The sequence below is a fragment of the Palaemon carinicauda genome, chromosome 26, assembly GCF_036898095.1.
Source record: "Palaemon carinicauda isolate YSFRI2023 chromosome 26, ASM3689809v2, whole genome shotgun sequence".
Taxonomy (NCBI): domain Eukaryota; kingdom Metazoa; phylum Arthropoda; class Malacostraca; order Decapoda; family Palaemonidae; genus Palaemon; species Palaemon carinicauda.
The window spans coordinates 104467771-104483227 of NC_090750.1; the positions used below are offsets into that span (position 1 = coordinate 104467771).

The window sequence follows — 15457 nt, forward strand, 5'->3', positions numbered from 1 at the left end:
CAGAGGCTATGGCACTACCCAAGACTAGAGAACAATGGTTTGATTTTGGAGTGTTGTTATTATTATTAGCCTCTGTACCATGGTCTTCCACTGTCTTGGGTTAGAGTTCTCTTGCTTGAGGGTACACTCTGGTACATTATTCTATCTAATTTATCTTCCTTTTTTTTTGTTAGTTTTTATAGTTTATGTAGGAATATTTATTTTAATGTTGCTGTTCTTAAAATATTGTATTTTTACTTGTTTCCCTTCCTCACTGGGCTGTTTTCCCTGTTGGTAATCTACTGGGCTTGCAGCATCCTGGTTTTTCAAGTAGGGGTGTAGTTTATATAGGAAATATTTATTTTTATGTTCTTAAGATATTCTATTTTTACTTTTTTCCTTTCCTCACTGGGCTGTTTTCCCTGTTGGTACCTTACTAGGCTTGTAGCATCCTGTTTTTTCAACTAGGGATGTAGCTTAGCAAGTAATAATAATAATAATAATAATAATAATAATAATAATAATAATAATAATAATAATAATAGCTAACGAAAGAGGGGGAACTGATAAAATCTATTGCGTCATGCAAAACGTTTCGTGGCAAGTGAGGGACTCTCTCTCTCTCTCTCTCTCTCTCTCTCTCTCTCTCTCTCTCTCTCTCTCTCTCTCTCTCTCTCTCTCTCTCTCTCTAACTTGGCAACAAACTACCTCTCAGTCTCGACTCTCAGCTTCATACGTATGATGCCCCCCACCCCTTTACATCCGATTCCTTTATAACACTTATAAATGGAACCCTTTTCTGAATAGGAGTTTCTGTATCGCCATGATCAGCAAAGTTTAATACTAGCCAGACACACCCATACTTTGCTGTGAGCGATCAGACAAAAGTCTCCCACCATCACCTCTCCTCAGTAGACAGCATGGGGATGATAATGTCCAAATCCAAGACACGAATTGAGACATGTCTGGGGTCTTTGTCCTGCAGTACGTGGACTAAAAACGGCAGCATTTGTCGCTGTTTGGATGGGAAGGAAATAAGCCGAGTCATGTAACATGTCTCTTAGGGTGACGGGAAATTTATTTATTTCCTTATTTCCTTTCCTCACTGGGGTATTTTTCCCTGTTGGAGCCCCTGGGCTTATAGCATCTTGCTTTTCCAACTAGGGTTGTAGCTTGGATAGTGATAATAATAATAATAATAATAATAATAATAATAATATATTTTTACTTCAGTGAGAACCGTCTAAGACAGATTGTATTGAATGTGTGGCTTATAATAAATAGCAGTATACAATGTCAGCTGCTGTTTGCACTGTATTATTATTAGTTATTATTATTAGCTAAGCTACAACCCTAGTTGGAAAAGTAGAATGCTATGAGCCCAAGGGCTCCAACAGGGAAAAAATAGCCCTGTGAGGAAATGGAATTAGGAAACAAATAAACTACAAGAGAAGGAAGAATTAAAATAGAATGTTTTAAAAATAGTAACTGATGTAATTCGTAGAATGTTTTTTATCGTCCCTTTCTTCTTGAAAGACACACACACACACACACACACACATATATATATATATATATATATATATATATATATATATATATATATATATATATATATATATATATATATATATGTGTGTGTGTGTGTGTGTATGTATATGTATATATATGTGTATATATATATATATATATATATATATATATATATATATATATCACGTTGAACTGCAACCAATCTAAAAACAATTATCACCCCCAAATTATCCAAACTAGCTCGTGGTTGTTAAGAAAGGGAAAGGAATTGAAAATGTTGAATGTGTATGTGCATATACCTAAATATGTAACCATCATTTTTGACGGGTTACATATACTAGTAAATATAATAATACCCATTATTCATGTACAGCTCTATATCGTCACTCATTGTACTCGGGAAGTGGCTTACAGATTCAGGGCTTTAGAACAATTTCATAAATCGAATAAATCTAGCCTTTTACACACACACACACACACACACACACACACACACACACACACACACACAATACGAGCAGGTGTGCTGCGTGGATAGTGAATAGCAGGCTGATGACCCTATCATTATTACTGCTTTTCCAACCCTGATTGGAATAGCAGAAAGCTACAAATATAAGAGCTCCAACGGGGAAAGTAGCCCTGTGAGGAATGAAAATAAATTAATTTTATTATTATTATTATTATAATTAATTGTTAAGCTGCAACCCTAGTTGGAAAAGCAGGATGTTTTACGCCCGGGTGCTCCCACAGGGAAAACAGCCCAGCGAGGAAAGGAATTCAAGAGCTCCAACACAGAAAGTAGCCCTGTGAGGAATGAAAATAAAATTTATTATTATTGTTATAATTAATTGCTAAGCTGCAACCCTAGTTGGAAAAGCAGGATGCTATACGTCCGGGTGCTCCCACAGGGAAAATAGCCCAGTGAGGAAAGGAAACAAGGAAAAAAATATCTTAAGAATAGTAACATTAAAATAAATATCAATGCAAATTATAAAAATAGGAAAAAGCAGGATGCTATACGTCCAGGGGCTCCCACAGGGAAAATAGCCCAGTGAGGAAAGGATACAAGGAAAAATTAAATATCTTAAGAATTGTAACATTAAAATAAATATATATAAATTATAAAAACTTCAACAAGAGGAGGAGAAACAAGATAGAATAGTGTGCCCGAGTGTAGCCCTCAAGCAAGAGAACTCTAACCCGAGGCAGTGAAGACCATGGTACGGAGGCTATAGCACTACCCAAGACTAGGGAACAATGGTAAGGGTAAAAGAGATTCTTTAGCCATGGTAAGCAGCTCTTCTAGAAGAAGGACAGCCTAAAATCAAAACATTGTTCTCTAGTCTTGGGTAGTGCCATAGCCTCTGTACCATGGTCTTCTACTGTCTTGGGTTAGAGTTCTCTTGCTTGAGGGTACACTCGGGCACACTGTTCTATCTAGTTTCTCTTCCTCTTGTTTTGCTAAAGTTTTTAAAGTTTATCCAGGCAATATTTATTTCAATGTTGCTACTGTTCTAAAAATATCTTATTTTTCCTTGTTTCATTTCCTCACTGGGCTATTTATCCCTGTTGGAGCCCTAGGGCTTATAGCATCTTGCTATTTAAACTAGGGTTGTAGCTTATCTAGTAATAATAATAATAATAATAAAAATAATATTATTATTAGTCTTAATAATTCTTAATAGCACTTAAAAATCCGTCTAAAAATAGCTCTTATAATTCCATCGTTTTTACTTTGGTACCAAAATCATATATTTGATAAAATTTAAGCTCAATTCAAAATACACGCATCCCTTAATATAAAATATTTATCTATTTATCCTTAAGTATGCACACATACATATTCATATGTTAAATTCAGTTTGTTTAGTAATTAAAATAGAAAAAAAAATCTAAGTTCCTGATCTCTTCAAAGCCATAAAGTGGCGTACGGAAAAATATTATTATTATTATTATTATTACTATCCAAGCTACAACCCTAGTTGGAAAAGCAAGATGCTATAAGCCCAGGGGCTCCAACAGGGAAAAACAGCCCAGTGAGGAAAGGAAATAAGGAAATAAATAAATCACTGCTAAACATCTCCGTGAGGTTTAGACAAACATATTTGACCTTGAGTACAACGTTCTCTTCCTCAGTTATAAATGACATCATCGCATAGAATGCCTTTTGAATACCAAAATACTCTCAGAAACACCTTGATATAACATCATTTATTTCATTATAAATCGAATTAAAATAGCCGGCTATTACAATTGCTAAAAATGGAAGTTTTGAATTCACGGTTTACGCATTTTCAAAATGACTGCTAAGTTCCGGCTGTGGTTATGAGTGGCTATGACATCCTATGATCCTGAGCAGCGAGAGAGTCCTGCGGCTCCTGCCTGTCTTGTGTTGCCTCTACACTCCTACTACAATCCTTCAACATAATCTACTATACTTTTAATCTAAAAGAATTTTACTTTTCATGATCATTTCACAGGAAAACTGTGCCCTAGGTCTGTTTGTCGTATATCTTAGGTATTTAGATTATCACTGACCGTTAAATAACCGTTATTTTACTGATATTTTTTTTTATGAAATCCAATAATCTTAATTTTTGCACAGATTGATGATTCAATTCACTCAAACTCATAAAATAAATGAATATCACTGATCTATATTCTTGATCAAACCCTAACATACTATCTGCATTGAAAGCACTTTCTTCAAACATACACACACACACACACACACACTATAATTTGTGTGTGTATTTGGGATCTCAATATAATAAAATCTTAAAAAAAAATAAATGAAAGGCTTGGATATTACAATCTAGCCTTCTTATTAACGTATTACTATATCGTGTGTGATATATATATATATATATATATATATATATATATATATATATATATATATATATATATATATATATATATATATATATATATATATATATATAATGTGTGTGTGTGTGTGTGTGTGTAAATTGATTAAAATGTTCCTCCTCAAACATGGCAGAAAGAGAATTCCTAACAGAAAATTTGTCCTTTGTCAGGATCGAAGAAAAACCATCAGACACTGAATTATCCGATTCAATGAACTAACTTCCTGCTTGAACCTTACGTTAAACATAGATACAGTATATCCTATAATAATATTAACAATCACTTTAGTTTATAAGTCAATATTTATGAAAATATCTCATTGCATCAACTAAAAAAATACATTGGCGTCCATATCATTCCTGAATATGGTTTGGGGCGCAGGTTTGAAACGAAAAAAGAATTTAAGCTTTAATTCATTCCTGTAGCTTCGTAATGCATAAAAACCTAATCCAAAACATTTCTATTATATTAAGTGCATTTGTCGAATAAGACAAATCACCAGGTAATGTGTATTTGCAAGGATAATCTGTAATTTTTGTTCTTTTTTTTATTTTTTTGTTAGGGGGGGGGGGAGGGGGGGGGGTTAGAGCTCTGTCTGCGTCGGTAACTATTGATTATAGCAAGACTTGGAACCCAACGTTTTAATATTTCTTTGTTGAAGCCGTTTGTTGAAGCCATTTGTTGAAGCCGTTTGTTGAAGCCATTTTTCCCAATTTTTAAGGTAAGTACCAAAACCAGGTACAAAGACACGGGTTTGCGTTCGTTCCCCATTGCGTAGGGCCAAGATGCACATGCCACAAGGAAACCATCTTTATAGAATGGCGTCATAGGTGTGGGATTGGTGAGGACTCCCACAATCATTCCTGGGCTATTTTCGGTATATGATCTCAACTCTCTGTAAGTACACCCCGACAGCTGTATTGGTGGACGTGATTCCCATTCATTTCATGCATTCAGTGGCTGCAAGTCGCTAGTTTTGTCATTTTCTTTTAATTTTTTAAGTATTTAGCTAGCTACAGAGGGAGGAGGGTCATGTACGCCATTTTGGATCGTTTGTGAGGGGGACAGAAAGGCGACCATGAACCTTTTTGCCTCAACCAAAGTCTTCTCTGCTCCTTCCTCTCCCTCATATAGAAGACTGTTAAGAAAAGAGCTGAAACTCGCTCGAATTTCCGTGAGCATTTCCCGCTTTAGGACACGTTGATAACAGATGGCGCTGATCATTTCGGACTTATTTACATGTTTACTTAATAAAAAGCTCTTAATATGTATTAAGTTTATCAATATTGATGAATAATGATAGTTAAATATTTATTTTTAGAAATTATTGCCCATTGTAGCTTAAATTCCACTCTTAGAAAATAAAAGGCGTTTAATATGAATTAGCATTGTCACTAGTGCTGAGTAGTGATAAATACATGATTTAGAAATACATATTCTGCATAAAAGGAATATATATAGTAGTGTATTACTGTTAATGGCTTAGATTATAAAAATAGTTTTAATACGTCAATACAGTATTGTTGTATAGCCCCCTTAGTGAATTTTAGTTAGGCGAGCTGTCAATAGATGGCTCTGATTCGAACTAATGCGCGCAGTTTGTTTTGGTTTGCATTACCCCCTTAGTAAATATTAGTTGGGAGAGCCGTCAATAGATGGCGCTGATTCGAACTAATGCGCACAGTTTGTTTTGGTAGAAGTCTCTGGTCTTCCTTTTAGCATCTTTGGCTTTATACCGGTCATCCCCGCATCGGGATGACTGGTTCACGTGGCAACGTTGTAAAACCCCTTCATGGAAAGCGGGAAGATCCCACCAAATTTATAAGTTGTAACATCACCCCAATTGCAATTTACTCAATTTACTCATATTATAAGCAATTTAAGTTACCAATGACGTTAAATATACCCTATATTAAACCCCCAATCGAAATAAAATATCTTTATAATACAATATAGTAACTCACCAAGCCTCTCTCTTTTATTTTCCTAAGGAGATATTTGGTGATTAACATTTGAATTCAAATAAAATACGCCATTATATGCGCATAAGAAATACAGTAAAACCAGAAGGGATAATGTATATAGCAACTCGAGGGAAAGCGAGTTTTAAAATAAGCAAAGTCGCGACTCCAAAGACTCCACCTGTTTAGATGGCTAAGAGAGAAGACACTCAGTTCTTACTTCACTAGAAACCATGGTTTCGATCAGCCGAGATACACTTAGGAGAGAAATCGGCCGTGAGTATATCCTTCAAAAATCCTTATAGGACTCTTCCTTCAATTCGACTGTGACCACGTGATAGCAGGATGCCTCTTCTATAGTGGACGTTTGTCTGTTTATTCAATTATTAGGAAACTCGAATGTTTTAAGGCCCAAAAGGAAATGGGAGTGATATGTCTGATATGTCTCGTGCATGTGTGGGGTGTAGCCGTTACATCAATGTGTATTTGAGTGTTAATGTGTATTACATTCGAATTATGAATGAAATTGTGCTATAGACCATTATGAATGACAGTGTAGTTATTACTACGGTAGAAGATAAGGTGATTTTAAACGACCATACCGGGATTTGATTGCTATTTCAGAAGGGATTTGTGAAGGGAGGTTATATATATGAGGAAGTATACAGTTTATAGTGTATTATCTGTGTATATAAATATGATTGATATAACACTGTGAATCATGTCAATGTGTATTATAGAACAGGTAAATATAGGCAATTTGTGGGACTATTCACTATTATAACTAGTAATTTATGTACTTTATATAAGTAGGCATTATTTAATAAGCCGGTTTATCATAAACACTGATAAAAATCGGCTGTATTTGATATTTAGGAAGAAGTTCTTCCACGGGACGTCCCAGACGTGGGTGTAATACAGGGTTGCCAGATTATTTCGACTGGATTATCGTACATGAGCCTTAAAATTGTCGTTTTTCAACCAAAATTATCGTACACAGTTTCAATATAATGATTAAGGAGTTACATAATTGACTTATTTCATAATATTTTAGTATAATTGTTTAATTAAACACATATATATATACCTTAGGTATGTATCGTACATCGTACTGGACTTAAAATAACATTAAATGTAGGATAATTATCGTATGAATGGCACCCCTGGGGTTGAATGTTTACAAAGACAGTGGTGCCACATGTTGCTACGTTGCCACATCACTATTGCTTGTTTCGTTGGAGGGAAATTGTTTAAATGGGGGGAAGGGGGGAGGGGGAGGGTGGACTTGGATTTTGAAAAGGGGGAGGTTGTAGGGTGAGAAGGAGAGAGAGAGAGAGAGAGAGAGAGAGAGAGAGGGGAAGGGGGAGAGGGTGGACTTGGATTTTGAAAGGGGGAGGATGTAGGGTGAGGAGAGAGAGAGGGGGGGGGGTTTATTGCTTGTTTCATTGGAGGAGAGAAGGGGGGGGGTAGTTGTATTTCTTGTTTGGTTGGAGGGAAATTGTTTTAAGGGGGGGGAGGGAGTTTTAAATGGGGGAGATATATATAATAATAATAATAATAATAATAATAATGTTTATTGCTTGTTTCAATGGAGGTAATATATAGGGAAAACTCATTTTAAAAGCGGGAGATGTAGATTTTGGGGGAGAGTTTATGGGGATCGCCTGTTAAAGGGGGGGAGAGACTGGGATTTTGAACACGGGAGATGTAGGGGGAGAGGGATGGGGTAGGGGGGAGAGCAAAAGAGGGAGAGAGAGAGAGAGAGAGGGAGAGAGAGAGAGAGAGAGACAAGAGAGCGTCACTGCGAGCCGCCCTTCTCTCCTGTTCCTCCGTACACGACGCTGTAAGTAACGCTCTTTGCAACTGGCTTTATTTTGCTTCAGAAAAGGTGTTTCAACGGGATTTTTGTGCAAATGGATAGTTTTAAGGACCGTGCTTCGATTTGCCGCTTTATTTGCCCTTATTTCCGTTTACTTTTATTAATATATCTAGTGGGAAAACGCGTCTCTTATATTCCCTTGTCAGTTGGACCTTGCTGAGTCCTCCTAGACCGGCATTTTGGAGACCAAATCCGAACCAGCTCCCCGGTGACTACTTCATTTCGTCCTCTGTTTTAACCCCGATTTTATCTAATTTCTCGAAAATTGTGGTCCTACGTTTCTAAAAACAGCCTTTAAGAACCCGTTGACGTTAAATATTTGTGGGATTTACTTGGAAGAAAATTTCAAAAAATGGAAGACAAGCGAGGCCATTTGAGATGGCCGTCTCTGAAGCGACCCGCTAGATCTCGTCCCAATCATTTTCAACATTTTTCAAAAATTCTCGTATTTTACGTTTTGTAATTCGAATTTTCTCATGGAAATCGATGGGCCAAGCATCAGTGAACGACTTGAAATGTGAAAATTTTATGTAATACGATTTTTTCCGATTTTAAAGGGATTTAAATAAGAAAATTTTAGCGAGGCGTTGGATACGACCTTTACCGCCTGCTTAAGCGGCGACGACCCGGGACGAAGCATTTCGAAACGAGCGAAACATTGTGAAACGTGCGTAGATGGCTTTGTTTGCCGCCATTGAAATGAGTTAAAATTTCGTTATATTATAATTTTATGATTAGATTAACATTTGAAACTATCGGAAACTTCTAATGTAAGATGCCACTTATTTTAAAACCGTTTTTCTAAAGGGAAATGTGAACGATTTATTCTGGGAAATGCAAAACCCGTCCTATTGTTCTGTTTGCCGCCATGGAAATTAGTTAAAATGTCGTTATTTCTTCAAATTTAGAATTAAAATATCGCTATTTCTTCAAATTTGTTATTAGATTAACATTTAAAACGATAGAAAACCTCTAAAAGTCATATAATATAGTGTTTTAAACCGTTTTTCGAAAGGAGAAGGTGAACGATACATTCTGGGAAATGCAAAACCCGTCCTATTGTTCTGGCGTGATGCTCTGGCTTGCCCAAGCGACTTAGAGCATCATTTTTTTTTTTTTTCAAATCAGTTGTGTAGCATCTACCTCTCGGTATTTTAGCATCTGTGTTGCTTCCACTGAAACATCTTTGTGTAAAGTATATGATTTCATTTTATTTTTAACTTAAATAATGTTAATTATAACTTAAATAACGCTTTCTTTGTGGTAAGGGCTCTACTCAGAATTTGGCTTGCCCAAGCGACTTGGCTGAACTTAGCATTTTTTTTTTAAAATCAGTTGTGTAGCATCTACCTCTCGGTATTTTAGCATCTGTGTTGCTTCCACTGAAACATCTTGGTGTAAAGTATATGATTTCATCTTAATTTTAACTTAAATAATGTTAATTATAACTTAAATAATGCTTTCTTTGTGGTTAGGGGGCTACTCAGAATTTGGCTTGCCCAAGCGACTTAGCTGAACTTAACATTTTTTTTAAAAAATCGGTTTTGTACCATTTACCTCTTGTTATTTTAGCATCTGTGTTGCTTCCACTGAAGCATCTTGGTGTAAAGTATATGATTTCATGTTATTTTTAACTTAAATAATGTTAATTATAACTTAAATAAGGCTTTCTTTGTGGTTAAGGGGGCTACTCAGAATTTGGCTTGCCCAAGCGACTTAGCTGAACTTAACATTTTTTTTTTCAAATCGGTTTTGTACCATTTACCTGTGTATTTTAGCATCTGTGTTGCTTCCACTGAAACATCTAGGTGTAAAGTATATGATTTCAACTTATTTTTAACTTAAATAATGATTATTTCAACTTAAATAACGCTTTCTTTGTGGTTAGGGGGCTACTCAGAATTTGGCTTGCCCAAGCGACTTAGCTGAACTTAGCATTTTTTTTTAAAAATCGGTTTTGTAGCATTTACCTCTTGGTATTTTAGCATCTGTGTTACTTCCATTGAAACATCTTGGTGTAAAGTATATGATTTCATCTTATTTTTAACTTAAATAATGTTAATTATAACTTAAATAACGCTTTCTTTGTGGTAAGGGGGCTACTCAGAATTTGGCTTGCCCAAGCGACTTGGCTGAACTTAGCATTTTTTTTTTGAAATCGGTTTTGTAGCATTTACCTGTATGTATTTTAGCATCTGTGTTGCTTCCACTGAAACATCTTGATGTAAAGTATATGATTTCATGTTATTTTTAACTTAAATAATGTTACTTTTAACTTAAATAACGGTTTCTTTGTGGTTAGGGGGGGCTACTCAGAATTTGGCTTGCCCAAGCGACTTAGCTGAACTTAGCATTTCTTTTTTTGAAATCGGTTTTGTACCATTTACCTGTTTGTATTTTAGCATCTGTGTTGCTTCCACTGAAACATCTAGGTGTAAAGTATATGATTTAATTATATTTTCAACTTTATCTATGTTAATTTTTAAATTAAACAGTGATTTCTTTGTGGTTAGGCATGTTTGACTGTTATTTTTATATGTAGGTAATTGGCCAATTGGTTTACCTCTATTAAGCAGTTAATTCATGAAAAAAAATGTTTTTTTTTTTATTTAATTCATTAAAAGCTTAGTTTTTTTAATAGCGAAACTAAAAAACTCAAGTTTTTATTGTTTAGTGTAACTTTATCATTGAATTTCAGTACAAAGTCGATTTTCTTATGTCTCCAGTTTAAATTTCGCGTTAAAATACCGGTTTTTTTTTTTTGTCAAACCCTATGCAAGTAACCTTAGTTTAGGGTGAAAATAAGATTTAATGTTTAGTTAGGTTAATGACTTGTTTACCTGTAGCCTAGGGGGAAAGCTTAGCCCCAAACAATGGTGGGATGTATTAATATTGCAATAGGTATAATTTTTTTTGTCCTATCAGTAGGGAATAGTAACTTGAGCAAATAGGATATAAAGTTTTATATATATGTATAAAATTTTTTTTATTGGTGTTTGGAAATAAGCAAAATGCTTAAGGCTAAAAACTTTCATAGGTAAAGCAACTATGGGGTTAAGAAAAATAGAATTATAAGGATAACAGGATAAACTTGAAAGGTAATAGGATAAATTGAATATTTGAAAAGTAAGATGATCAAATAGGGGGTTGTATGTTTGATAGCAGCTATCTGTATGTATGATTACGGCTAACTTAGAATAGGGAAGTGTATGGGGGTCACAGGCCCCCTGTAAGGTAAGTAGGTAAGGACACGGCTTGTAGGTTAGGTTAGGGGCGAAAGCCGAGGTTAGTCGGTGTCCATTTTTAATCCACGATAGGAACTGGCCGCTGATATAGAAACTTTGATATTCGTCAATATCGATATTTGATAAATGTTAATTTCAGTGTTTGAATTGATTTTTGAATCTGGAAAAATATCCTAACTAACATACTACAATGCCAATGGTTTGTAGATCAGCGGACGCGGGTCGACTCTGTCACCGTAAAAACAAAGTTCCCATTTTACAAGGTCATTCGGTGTTTGACTTGATTTCTGTGATGGGAAAAGTATCCTTTACCTAACATAATAATTTAGAACTAAGCCGTTGATTTGTAGATCAGCGGACGCGGGTCGACTCGGTCACAGTATAAACGAAGTTCCCATTCTACGCGATCATTCGGTGTTTGACTTGATTTTTGTGTTGGGAAAAATATCCTAACCTAACTTACTAATTTAGAACAATGCCGTTGGTTTGTAGATCAGTGCATGAGGGTCGACTCTGTCACAGTAAAAACAAAAGTTCCCATTTTACGCGATCATTCGGTGTTTGACTTGATTTTTGTGTTGGGAAAAATATCCTAACCTAACAAACTAGAAAAATGCTGTTGGTTTGTAGATTAGCGGACACTGTTCGACTCGGTCACAGTAAAAACGTAGTTCCCATTTTACTAATAGAACATGTCAGCTAGGTGGGCGTATCCTGCTGCCCCGTTAACGTAAACTTTCACTACATCCGCTGTTCTACGAGGCATTTGGTATGTTATACCATTATTTTCATTTTTGTATTTGGAACAAATTTAAATATATTTAGTTATTTAGCTTGTTTGAAGTGTGGGGTAGTTTGTAGCGCTACGGCCAAGCGTCCTAATTGGCTTATTATCGCTCTGACTGTTATCTTGTATAGAATAAAAACGTTTGGAAATGGTCTACGGATCTTAAATATGTTGTGTTGGGTAAGGACCTGGCTTTTAGCATAGGTCAGGTGGGTTTTTTAAGTTAGCTTCTCCCGCCGAAATCGTTTTTAGAACGACGGCCACAGTTCAGAATATTCCCGTTTTCAACGGGATCTGGCCGTCACCCTACAAACGCTCCGAAGTGTGTTTAGCAGGGTAAGGATTGCTCAACATCCTATGAGTTGAAGCTAGGAGATCGCTTGACAGTCTGACTCTAAAATACATTAGTCAAAATACTAGTTCACATGGCTGTAGTGCGCAGTGCAACCATGTACCATTTTCCAGATACTAGTGGTTGCCGATACTTTTGAAGTGACCAAAATTATCTCGAGTTTATTTACCATAAAATGACTTTATTGATAGGTAATAGGTTTTTGAGAATTTGCTTCTACCAAGTACTAGGTTTGTAAGAATTTAATTTTTGGTTTGGATTTGAAAGTGACTTTATCATCATCTCCTCCAACGCATATCGACGTAAATGTTAAATTTTGGACGAAGCAAGCCACCTTGAGCAAAATCCAGTTGAACTAAGTGATGTGTATAAATATTTAAAATACCGTCAAAATTCTCACCCGTTCGGCTATTAGTCCGTTGTACTTGAACTACGATGCTAAAGCTAGTTTCAAACTTAACCTATATTGCGTATTGTAACAAACTTTGAGGTTTTGTTTAACATGCATTGACTAATAGTGTTAAAGTTTGAGAATGTTTTTGTTTACGGGTTTCTAATTTTGATCTAGACAATGATGTACAGTATCCGTTGTATTTTCACTCGATCGCTAAATCGGAGTAATATATAGTACTTATTTGAAGGCCTAAAGAATATAGCAATTCTCGAGAGCTGCCTAACCTACGTTATTGAATAGATACTGTACTATACTTGTTCAAATTTTTTTTTTTAAATTTTCCAATTTTTTTCTAAATTTTCTTAGTACTGTGCATGAAGGTTCTTTGACCTTGTGATAAAGTGTAATGACTACGATATGACCTTCCCTTTTAACATGTGAAATATCCCGTTGCTGTTAATAATTGTGTATAATCAAGTTTGCATTATTTCGTTGCTTCATTGTTCTGGAAAATGGTACTTTTTACACCGATCGTAAGTCTCCCCGGGGGATTGTATGCTCGTAATTCAACATTCTCTCGAGCACCTGTTCTGGTGAATGATACATGTAGAGGAAAACTGTTCTTGTTACGCTAGGGTAGTGTCTTATGGACGACTATATTTGCTTCATTTTAATTAATCACTCGGGATAACTAGTCTTTGCTCTGTTGCGGCTCGATACGCTCGTAATTCAATGTTCTCTCAAGCACCTCTGTTCTGGCGAGGGATTATATGTTGTAGAGGACAACCGTACTTATGCTACGATTGCTAGTCTCGTGGGTGACTAAATTGGCTTCGTTTTCATAAATCTCTTTAGAACTTGTCGGCTTCGTTTTCATTAATCTCTTTAGAACTTGTCGGCTTCGTTTTCATTAATCTCTTTAGAACTTGTCGGCTTTGTTTTCATTAATCTCTTTAGAACTTGTCGGCTTCGTTTTCATTAATCTCTTTAGAACTTGTCGGCTTCGTTTTCATTAATCTCTTTAGAACTTGTCGGCTTCGTTTTCATTAATCTCTTTAGAACTTGTCGGCTTCGTTTTCATTAATCTCTCTAGAACTTGTCGGCTTCGTTTTCATTAATCTCTTTAGAACTTGTCGGCTTCGTTTTCATAAATCTCTTAGAACTTGTCTGCCCTGTTGTGGCTTTATACTCTCAATTCAACATTCTCTCAAGCACCTCTGTTCTGGAGAGGGATACATGTTGCACTACACGTGTAAACGACATGGAGTATATTGGCATTATTTTGATTACTGTATTTAAATAATCACTTCATTCAATCTGGAAGATATCTGATTTTAGACTTGAACGAATCGCTTGCAAAAAGGACAGCCTAGATTGCTGTGATAGATATGTCGCTATTTTCACGTTTTTGCCGCTAACGACGAGCAACATCACACCGTGCTTGATGCACTCTGTTTGAATTTTCAATTCTTTGCTTGTGATTTGATAAAAAGAAAGTCCTTTGGCAATTGTCCAGGTTTCAAATCACCTGGGTTCCCCGGTTAGTTTGTCGTTCTGTCGCTAAAGTGATCAAAACTTCATCCAAAATAAGTTTTAGAAACTTTCGAGTGACAATATTGTCAAGGGAATGAGACTTGCGAACTTGTTTGAAATTTTGTGGTAGTTTTGATGATTTTCCAAAGACGGACATACTGTACCTGGGGGTTTTAGAACAAGGAAATATTTTGGGTAGTTTGTAGCGCTACGGCCAAGCGTCCTAATTTGCTTATTATCGCTCCGACTGTTATCTTGTATAGAATAAAAGCGTTTGGAAATGGTCTACGGATCTTAAATGTTGTGTGAGGGGGGGTTGGGGGGGGGCGCAGCCCCCCTGGGTAAGGACACGGCTTTTAGCATAGGTTAGGTGGGTTTTTTAAGTTAGCTTCTCCCGTCGTACTCGTAGGTTAGGAAACTGTTGTGTAAGGGGGGGGGGGGGGTCCGGGGGAGCGAAGCCCCCCTGGGTAAGGACACGGCTTTTAGCATAGGTTAGGTGGGTTCTTTAAGTTAGCTTCTCCCGCCAAAATCGTTTTTAGAATGACGGCCACAGTTCAGAATATTCCTGTTTTCTACGGGATCTGGCCGTCACCCTACAAGGGCTCCTAAATTTTTGCTTCTATATTTTTGTTAATGCCGGTCTTGTTTTTTTTTTCATGTTAGCTTCGCATTTAGCCGATCTTCGGTTTTTGTACTTTTTTAAGCAGACTAATTCCTGGCCCCATTTTGTAAGCTTGGCTATAAATTAGGGGCAATGAGAGTTAGTACAGTATAGAATAATCATGTATTTGGGTTTTGGAATAAACATTTTTTTTGCTTGGCTATTTTTGTGATATACATTTCTCCCTACTCATCGTGGATCTGGTAAGATGTAATCCATGTATAGGGATATATACTGTACTCCCACTTCAGGAGATATTTTA

At 36.1% G+C, this 15457-nt stretch overlaps 1 protein-coding gene across 3 annotated transcripts in view; it reads left to right on the forward strand.

The window, feature by feature from the left end:
* The first annotated feature begins 6468 nt into the window (after positions 1–6468).
* The window catches only part of Non2 (upstream activation factor subunit spp27 homolog Non2), a 33281-nt gene continuing 24292 nt past the window's right edge, over positions 6469–15457 (forward strand). For 2 of the 3 annotated variants that reach the window (XM_068350059.1, XM_068350061.1), the window contains exon 1: positions 6470–6620. In XM_068350059.1, coding sequence (XP_068206160.1) covers positions 6578–6620 — 43 coding nt within the window. In that variant the 5' untranslated portion in view covers positions 6470–6577. Of the gene's footprint in view, positions 6621–15457 lie in introns of all 3 variants that reach the window. The other variant, XM_068350060.1, reaches the window with a different exon arrangement.